The 10,730-nt window shown below is 37.4% G+C and overlaps 1 protein-coding gene across 4 annotated transcripts in view; it reads right to left on the bottom strand.

Moving 5' to 3' along the window:
* The window catches only part of LOC106466671 (tight junction-associated protein 1-like), an 88,679-nt gene that overhangs the window by 4,454 nt on the left and 73,495 nt on the right, over positions 1–10,730 (bottom strand). For 3 of the 4 annotated variants that reach the window (XM_022394734.1, XM_022394733.1, XM_022394732.1), the window contains 3 exons: positions 5,103–5,169; positions 2,962–3,069; positions 1,490–1,573 (listed from right to left, as the gene is read on the bottom strand). In XM_022394734.1, coding sequence (XP_022250442.1) covers positions 1,490–1,573; positions 2,962–3,069; positions 5,103–5,169 — 259 coding nt within the window. The remainder of the gene's footprint in view (positions 1–1,489; positions 1,574–2,961; positions 3,070–5,102; positions 5,170–10,730) is intronic. The other variant, XM_022394735.1, reaches the window with a different exon arrangement.

Below are 10,730 nucleotides of genomic sequence, written 5' to 3'. Positions count from 1 at the left end.
AATACACACAAAACTGACTGAAATTGTGAGAAATCATTTATTTCGAGGTAAAATTCAATGTGTACATCAGCAATAAATAGTGGAATTAATTAATTGCTATATTTAAGATACTTTTGTTTACATTTTTACGTGACTCATACATTACTGGAGGTTCTGTAACCAATAGAGTTACAGACCCACAAGCCATTTGGTAAATAACAATTTAACCTGATCACTACCGGCTAAAAATTTCTGCATAGCCAATGCAAGTCTTACTATATTCCGTTCCAAGAATAAAACTAGTAGATGAAATACATGCCATAAGAACTTTCATAAATGCACGTAGTTTAACTTAAGAAACATAAAGCCTGTTACTTTTGATACATATTTAGTTTTTTGCATTATCATCTTTAATATCTTGGAAAATGGTATTTATAAGATATGATTACAATATTTATATTTGTTCCAGGTTTGAACTTCTTACTTTTTTATGTTTTAGTACATTATTTTAAAATCTCTAAAAACTTTTTATCATCAACAAAATGCAAATTTTGTCTATTTTTTAATAATCACGTACTCTCCTTATGGTTTCAAGTAATATATAAAACCAAAAATAATATTTTTAAGTAAACCTAAACAATAAATGAAGTATTTTATATTTTTAAATAGGATTTCACATTATATATGTACATAAAAAACATTTTAATTTTGTTTCATAAATATATATTTTTATTTCAAGTTTATGTTTCATTGTAGCCGTACTTTTGTTTACTGTGCTGAAAAAACCGTGAGGTTAGCAGTGTTAACTTCCTACATATGCCACAAACTATCACACCTGTTGGGGGTCACACTCATTCAGTCCAGTGCAGGTGCACTTGAACATTACTGTAGATATGATAGTAAGAAAGCTTTTCAGTACTTGAATATCATTTCTTGGAACTTTCAAACAAGTTTATTTCAACACATGTCCTTGTATGTTGTTTCACTATACAGACAAAACTTTAATTGCCACTACTAGTGAATGTATGTAATATCTTATCATACAGGTGCTTTGAATAACACTGCCTGACCCTAGTTACATGATACGTCCTGTTACAAGAGATTACCAAAGGATACAGACACCATAAATTACCAAGACAAAAAAAAAAAAACTTTACAACACTTAAAAGATTAGTCTAGGTCACATTCTTCTCATTATAGGCAAGATTTATATTGGAATTCAAAAGAAATATTAACCAATATGTCAAGTTATTAGTCCAAACATGGTAGAATAATATACTTGAGTTTATTTGGAACTTTGCCCTAAAATTAAATTATATACAGACTTAAACACACATACACATATAAATACAGAATATTTAGGACATTAGATGTTTGTAAACTCAAAGCATGGAAGTTTCTATACGGTTGCATTCCGTCAAGCAAATAATTTCTAATGGCTATTAAAATGCGAATTTACCTTTGTGGTAAATCAAAATATTAATAAAAAAAAGGTATGAATATATCTTACTGAGCTGTACTTGTGAGAAACAAAGTTTGAAGGTTTACACTGAAGGAGTTGCACAGCAGTGTTACAGTCATTCCTATACTGGTCCTGAAAAGTAAATGAAGACTTTATAACATTAAAAATAAAGAACTACACATCAGAAACAAAAATAAGCACTAATATGAGCATTATTTCTAATTCCAGGTTATTTGGAGTGGAAGTCAGAACTGTGTATATGCTATCATTTATTAATAGTATTAACAAGAACAGTGTTTCCAGTTCCAAATACAGAACTTTGTAGATACAAATAGGTATTGATCTGGATAATGCTAATACTTCCAGTTTGTGATAGTGCATGTACCAATCTACAATTATTTTGTCCATTATATCTACCTACCCATCCACAGATCAAGTGTATGTATATTTTTATAGCAAAGCTATTAAGGCTATCTGCTTTCATCCATAATTTTGAACTGCTGACCAAAGAGAAGGCTACCAATCAGCAGCACCCTACTATCCATGCTAAGGGATTGACTGTCACTCTTATAATGCACCCACAGCTTAAAGTATGGGGAATATTTTATGGTGTCACATGGATTTGAACTAGCCCAAAATCCAGAATTTAACCACAGAGCCAATCCACACCCCAAGTCAAGTGAAATGTTGTAGATTAGGAGTTAAGATACAGAATGACTACTGTAAATGACTAAAAAACTAATTAGGCCAGACGTATTTTATTTCTACTAAAATTTTCCAATGAAGCTAAGGGTTGGATGAGGGAAAAAAAATTGTGCCATCGGGTACTAGTTTGCATGTACTTTAGGTTTTCTGAAACCCCCTGACCGTGACATTCTTATCTTCATTCAATGTTCAGTCTATCAAGTCACCAATAGTTTCATCCAAATTAATTTTTTGTATTGAATGTCTCACAATATCTACGTTTTTCCTTATAATTACCAAGATCCATACCTCCATTTTGCAGGTGACTCATGAGACACACTACCGTTTCATCCACTCTGCGCAGTGAAAAATAATGTAAATTGATTGTTTTTTCCACTTGTGAAATAGCATTGTAAAAATATACACCCAAGATTGTGGTGCATGTCTGCATGTAAAAAATTGCACAAATTTCTTAATGCATTACGGTATATGTGTTGCAACAATGTTCGATCATTTTACCATGCTACTTTTGATTTTTTTTTCTCACAAACAAAATGCTGCCTTGGAAATTTAAAAAACAGTAAATCAGATTTATTTTTCTCCCTCAGAAACATCAAATCCCAAGTCAGAAATAAAAAAGGAACTAAAAATTTTTTAAGTCTGCGAGATCATAGAATGAAAAATAAAATAATCCTGGCCTTATGGTATCATGATGAAACATTAATTTCACCTACTTGATTTTTCATCATATATAATAGACCTAAAGAGTACTTTTTAATACACTCTGTTAGTTGGTATTTTGAAATTTATGAAACAAAAACCTAAGACTGGCTTACATTTTCTTCTTCTAGCTCAGTAATAGTGAATCGAGCTTCAACTAATTTTGTTGTCATGTCAGAAAGATCTCTTGTTAAAGCAGCCTTCTCTGTTTCATACTTGTCCACCTAAAAAAAGTTGAATTTATCAGTGATGACTGAGATTGGAATAAAAACTGAAACTAAAAGTTTGTTGTACTATGTGCAAAGCTACAGGAAGATTATCTGAACTACCCATCCCTAATTTTGAAGTGATAGACTATAGAGGACATCTAGTCACAACCATTCAATATAAATATTTCTATTATATACTTAAAGAGCACGTTGTTCATACTATGTATGAATTTGTTAAACATATTTAAGAAAATAAATCCCACTATTGTCAGACTAACATCACTCATGTGGAGAATGATTTGTTTGCAGTAATGGAATAGAAACCACAATAGCTACTTCTTCTAGCTGATAATACAATCTATTGTTACGACAGCGGTAGTCACGCGATGCTGGAAGCATGCATGCTGGAGTTTCTAGAAGTATCATGACTGTTCCTGGCAACTCTAGTCTTTTCCAGGCACCCTCCATTTTTGTATATAAGCCCAGCAAATAAAGCAGAGATATGATTGCAGATAGACAGATATAGAGACAGATAATTGAGTCAAATGAGCAGTAGTGACCGTAAGTAAAGTGCATGAATCGTTGTGAATTATAGCATGTGTTTAAGTTAAAGTGACCGTGGAAATTCTGTGTATTGCAAAGTTGTATTGAGAAAGAATAAACTAGTTTTATTTAAGAAAGGACTTGTATCGCTGAAGTTCCCCGGGAAGAATTTATATCGGAAATTAACAAATGACCAGAGACGTAACACTATTTTTTAAAATGTGACACACACACACATATATTTAATAATTAAGCATTCTGAGAAGTTGTAGTTTGAAGTTTAAATTCATATTTATGGCAAAACTACTAAATCTATCTGCCACTCTCGCTAATTTTGAACCACTGATCAGAAGCAAGACAGCCAGTCAACAGTGTAACCTACCATCCCCAGTAAGGGATTAACTGTCACTTTTATTATGCACCAATAGCATAAAGTGCAGGAAATATTTTGTGGATCTCACAAATTTCAACCTGGTTAATTAGCTCTGAATTCCAGAGCCCTACAACAGGGCTAACCTGTACCCACTGTAGTTCAAGTTTTCTGTGTGAACTTTCATTAAGAAATGCTCAAAATATTTCTAATACAACTAGAATAACTAATGTCTTTTTGACAAAGTCCAAAAAATATTTTTTGTGTCTAATTTTCTGATAATAAGACCAACAACCTTCCATCTATTATCTGTTGCAGAGACTCCCATACACTTTTTTGCCCTTATAAGTTGCTTTGGTATCAAATTATTATTGATATATCATACCATTTTTCCAATCTTGTTGCACATAATAGTACAATGTTTCATTATTGTTAATTTGGACAGAATACTGGTTACAACTAAATGGATACCATTTCAATTTACAAACTTGTAATAATACAGTAAAATTTAACCAGAGATAGTAAGTCCATGTCCTGATTAACCAGAAACATTCTAAAGCATAGGGGTGGACTCAACCACATCCCCTGAAATCTCCCTATGGATTTATATGTTTCACAAGATCAGTCATGGACAAAGGAAAAGTGAACTTCTGCTAAAGAGAAAAACCACTGATTTATGGAGTCTTGTTTTCTAAGTTAAATATATTTTAACATACATATACAACATTTCTTGGAGTGGGTAGCAGATACATTTCACAAGAACATTTTCACACCTTATTTGCTTGAATTATGTCTACAAGACAAAAGTGACAACACTTTAACAAGATAGTAAGAATAAGAAATAATACAGTGTTCATTTCCCTTGGATTCTATTTTGCTGAACAGTAATAACTGAGTTGCATTGTCTTTCTCATTCAATCCTTTCATCAAGAAACATGCTGAATACGTGTTAACAACCTATATGAGGACAATTTAAAATCCTCTCAAAGGCAAACAGGAACTGCATATTAAGGAAAGTTTACTGATCAACAGACATAAACCTGGATTGAATGAGTTAAACAGTGCAGTTTGTGTATTATTAAATCTATAAGTGTTAGAGATGCTTTAACATTACTAAACAGTAGTTTATACTCACAATTTTTAAAAGTTTGTCTTCAAGTCCTTGGTTTACTTTTTGAAGTTTCTTATGGCTTTCATGTAACCTGTAGCAGAATAAAATTCTATCTCATAATTCTCCTATCAAGGAAAGGAAAATTAAACATTTATCTCACAGATGTTAACATTTTCTTACACTGAAATTGTATTTCTGTTAGGTACTTACGTTCTCTTATCCAAAGCTATCTTGATCCTGGTCTGCCTTCTAAACATTGCTAAAAACGTTTTTTTACTAACAGTGCATACAGTCTTTTATACCATATCAGTTTCACACTATTTCAGAACATGTGCTGATCATGTGGCTACCTTCCACCAATCATACTACACCATCTATACTAGTGCAGCTAGCTCCCTCTATTATTCTAGAAAAACCCTCACTTTCAAGAATTGGCAGATACAAACTTAAAACACCGGCATATCAGTGGGGGTAAGTACCTATCAGAAATACCTTTTCAGTGTAAGAAAATGTTAACTTCCTAAACAGTCTCACCCAAAGCTAGAATTCCACATTGCAAAGGTGGAGGGGCTGGTGAAGGTACATCAATATCCAATCAAGTGGAAAGCAACCACACCGAAAGAGCACACCTGAGGGATATTGCAATACTTCTGAAACAGGTATGCTCTTTGTCCAGTAATCAACACAGTAACACAAAGAGGGTGGAACTGAATTGGCAGGTACCAATGCATTCAGTAAAGAGACATACAGCACTAAATCAGTGCAGAAGTGCTGTATAACTATGACTAGAAACAGCAAGGCATTGACAAACATGGAAAGCTAGTGTGCAAGCGACAACAGGCCCATATAAGTATGTGTCAAGTTTAGGGTTACATTGGAGTATGTCAAGTGTGGTCCATCCAGGTAAAACATCAGGTGGATATTGTGATTGTGAGGGTTTTCATAACCAGCCCATTTTCAACATACATATCATACTTCATCCACATATGTAGCAAGACGTAGTACCAAACATAGTGATAATGAGCCAAAGTATGGTGCCTGAGATAAATAAAACAACTATACATGACTAGGACTGAAGGACTATGAACTGTATAAGAAGAGGCCACGTGCAGTCTACCTGGGCAAAACCATCCAGGGGAAGCACCTTGGGTTATGAGGGATTATGCCAAGTGCGGTTCATCTGAGCAGAAAATATCCAGTGGAAGCACACTGCATAAGAAATTTCTGAACAACAAATGCTATCTTCCCTGGCAAAAATAACCAGAGGAGGCACCTTGGATCCTGAATATTATGTTATTGCATAATCATTGTTTGGTATAACAATGAATATAATTATGATAGCCCTCCTATTCCTGGGTACACAGGATCTATACAGTTCCATTTTGTTTGTTGTACAAAACTCACTCAGAAGGAAACTTCCTTGGACCACCACTCCAGCAATTGGGAACTGGAAGTGGTAAGGACTCTTGTCCTCCTAAAAAGCAGAAAGACCCCAGTTGTAGTAGTTATGGGTCAGTAGGGATGGACAGAAATGCCCACCTGCTTTACTCATGAAGTCCTTGAATGACAGCCCTTTATATATGAAACAATGAACATTGATAAAAAAAAAATTATATATATACACATACCATTAGACAAGCTGCCAGTGTTCTTAAAGAAACACTCCATCTCAACAGTGAGCATTATAGAAGTATTCATATTTAGTGCTAATATAATATTAACCAGGCAACAACAGGTGGGAACCTAAGATATAATGAATTTCAACAAAGAATAGATAAAAACAATAATATGGCAACTTAAATCAGTCAAAGGCAAACAGATGTGTGTAGAATCTCCACAGGAAGAAGACAATACCCAACAATGGAACACACAGCTAGGTCATGCAGATAATGTGCAACAAATATACTGTGAGTCGCCTGCATATCAGCCTGAATGATCACCGCCAGTGAGGGTAATAGATGACAGATCATGGAAAACAGAGGGATTCCATGGAACAAATAGATGTGAACAAAAATCATGAAAGGAAGCAGTACAAGCCACATGACATCACAGGAAACAAACTGGACAAAGAAGTTGATCTGGATCCGAAGGGGAGTACCAGTGGGAAATAGAAGGTAAGGAAATAAGAGAAAAGGCCAAAGAACCTTCCCGAGCAGCCCATGTCTTGGGAAGCAAGGCCCGATCCAGATAGAGGATAACATAAGAGGAATGATAAAGAATGCGGGAAACATTAATGGCATAAATATTAGAAAAATGATGACTACAAGCCAGGAGGAGGAAAAAATAGGTCTTAAGGTAAATATGGTACAATGCAATATGGTTGCAATGGGTTTAAAGAGAGAAACAGACAGGACATGAAGGACAATATTAAGATCCCAATCTGGTAGAACATAGGGGCATGGTGGACAGACTAGATGAAAGGAATGGAAAAGGTGGGAAATAACCGGGGTGGAGAAGGCTTTCTGGAAATGGGAGAAATGGAAGGTGTTCAACAGGGCAGTCCTATAAGGAGCAACAGATGACACAAACAAACCCTGATCAAACAACTAGGCAAAGAACTAGAACAGATGAGGAACAGAAGGACAGGAATCTCAGTGAAAGAACCAAAGTCTGAAGGTAGACAAATGCCTCTGGTACACAGACAAGAAGGAAGGTCAATGGTACAGGAAAGGACAGATGCTCTACAGGAGGGGTGAGTCCCTGAGCTGAGGCAAGGGATAGGAAAAAAAAACATGCATGAAGATGGAGTTTGGTGACATCAGAATGAACTACATCCAATCTTGGTTGTCAGAAGAGCAACTGGGACAGACATAAAGGCAGAGGCTGTTGCTACAGTAAGGGCCAGAGCAGAGGAAACAACATCTGAGCCAGCCAATATGAAGCAACTAGCAGGACATGACAAGGAGTTGTCTGGATAAGGACTTTGGAGAGTAGTCTGATTGGAGGGTAGGCATATAGATTGAATGCATCAACCCTCACAGCTGAGGGTTGTGGAACTGGAGATCAAAAGGAAGGAAGTTTGGCATTCCAGTGAGTGGCAAATGCATCTAAGGCAGTGTTCCTAGCTGAGAACACACCCACCAAAATACCTGTGGATGAAGGGACCACTCTGTGGGCAGAACCTGGTTGGGACAAGATAAGTGATCAACCACAAGATTCATAATTCTGAGAACATGACATGCCAGGATCATCATGTGGTCATGGTCCCAGTACAGGAGATCCAGAGTCTGAAAACACAGATATCTGGACTTGGTTCCCCTTTCTTGGTGATACAGCTGATGACAGTGGAACTGTTGGAATGAACCATAACCACCCACCCCTGCAGGAGCTGGAAGAAATGATACAGAGCCCAACAAACTGCCAAACATTCTAGGATGTTGAAATGGAGAGTAGCCTCCTTTACTGACTACCAACCAAAAATCTCTCGGGAAATGAGGAAAGCCCCCCCCCCCAACCCACCAAGGATGCAGCTGTGAACAGGTGAGATTCAGGATGAGGTGGAAGAATAGGAACTCCCACTTTGGTATGTTCCCTGTCGAGCCACCAAGCAAGGCCAGCCCTGATCCCAGAGGGAAGAATGATGTGATGGTCCAAGGGATCGTGGGAGAATTTCCACTGGTCGAGAAACATCCATTGAAGGAAAGCCATGTGTGCCAGATCAAAGGGAATGAGAGCTTCCAAGTGAACTTACATCCTCCAAAAAGATAGAACCTCTCACACAGTGAGAGAAGGAGAAAAGAGTCTCTGTGACCGCTCACTCCATATCCCTGAGCCAAAGTAGAGAAGGCTGGGCCCGACTGAGATGGGAGTTGAATGAATAAAATATTGCTTTGGGGTAATAACAGACTTCTTCAACTTGATTAGAAACCCCACCTGAATAGCTTCTCGAGGAAGTATGCAGGCATGAGTTACTGACTGGACATGGGAAAAGGAGAGAAGTAGCCAGTCATCCATGTAATGGTGAGTCCGAAGGCCCAGAGAGTGAAGATGAAATGAAAAAAACATACTACATGACAAAACACCTACAGAGCTGAAGAAAGACTGAAGGTAGTGCCCAGAACTGGAAAACACAACCCTCGTGGATAAACCAAAGTAAATGATATGACTTCGGAGCAATTGGAATATGAAAATAGGCATCCATCATATTGAATTGGTCATCCAAAGTCCTGGGGGGAAAAACCCACCAAAGTGAGAGGTAAGACTCCATGGTGAAGCAAGGTGTCTCCAGATAGGTATTCAGCTGGGACAAATTTTGATGGGTTTCTGAGCTCCTGTCTTTTGGGGAATAACAAATAGACAGAAGTAAAATCCCATTTGAGTGGGCACCACCCATTTCATAGCTTCTTTGTGTAGGAGGTCTTGAACAGACTTGACTAGATGACTGGATGAGGTATGTTCCCAAACAGGAGGGAAGGACACTGGGGAAGAGGAGAGAGAGGACAGAAACTGAAGGAAAAGAACCTCTGACAAAATCCTTACAACCCATTGATTTGTTCAGTAGAGTTACCAAATGGTTTGAAACTGTAGCAACCTGGATCCCACCTGCCCTGGAAAGAACATCCCACTACCTATAATGGCTAAAATGTGGGTAAGGAGGGGAATGTCTGGAGAAGGGTAATGGATGGGGAGAGGAAGAAGGGGCATGGAGAAAACAGACAGGTGAAGGCTGGGCAGGAACAGCAGGATGAAACAAACGAGAGGCCAGGGATGACAAGAATGAATGTAACCTCGCCACATCGACCCTTGACTCCAAAGACTCAGGACAACCACCAAAAACTGTGAAGAAACAGGGCCTGAGGAAGATCCTTCAAAGAAGAAAGGGGAAGATGCACCCCCCTCAAGTAATGCATACCTCCCTAGAAAATACCAACAACATAACATCCAGGTGTTGAGAGACAGCATTGATGCTGACAAAATAGCCATTGTAGACCACAGGTGGGACCAGAGTTCATCAGAGAAGTGATTGGGTTACTGGAAAAAGGCTTGAGATGACAACTGTAGGGAGGAAATGGTACGTAAAAGGGAGGTCAGGACAGGACATATCCTCAAAAACTGGGACTCATTAAAAAGGATCAAAGACCCTGGATTAGAACCCTACAGGGGAAGGATAGGATCCAAATGCTGGAAATCCAAAAATGAATCCGAGGCCCACTGATAATCTAATGAATGCTGGTCCATCAATTGAAGGGGGATGGAGCATGGCCACCCTGACAGCAATTGTTCAGAAAACCATTGATTATGAACCCATATGTCAGGTGAGGGAGTAAAAACAATAATCTAAAAAAGGTTTTTCACCTAATAATGAAGGAAAGGAATCAAGGGCTAAAGGTGAAACATGTAAAACTTGACATACCTAATCAGTAAGTTGTAGGAAGGGAGAGGTTGGTAAACTCTCTTGACTGTCAGCATTATGTGACCAAAAAAGTTTAAGTTGTCTTCACCCTGATTAAATTCTTCCTCAGAAGCATGTTCAGAGGGAAAGGGAGAAGTCATCGACAACTGAACATAAGTCTCTAGCTCCTTGCAAATTAAAGCTTGAACTTCCTCAGCAGATATTGCCAACCTACCTTGCTAGGGACTAGTATCATTACCATCGTCAACACTCATGGGAATGTCATCATCTGTCACATTAAAACTTGAATTTATATTACA

Source organism: Limulus polyphemus, unplaced genomic scaffold (genome assembly GCF_000517525.1).
Source record: "Limulus polyphemus unplaced genomic scaffold, Limulus_polyphemus-2.1.2 Scaffold2339, whole genome shotgun sequence".
Lineage (NCBI taxonomy): Eukaryota > Metazoa > Arthropoda > Merostomata > Xiphosura > Limulidae > Limulus > Limulus polyphemus.
The sequence above is the reverse complement of the archived record's forward strand: the minus strand, read 5'-3'. Positions and strand labels throughout refer to the sequence as shown.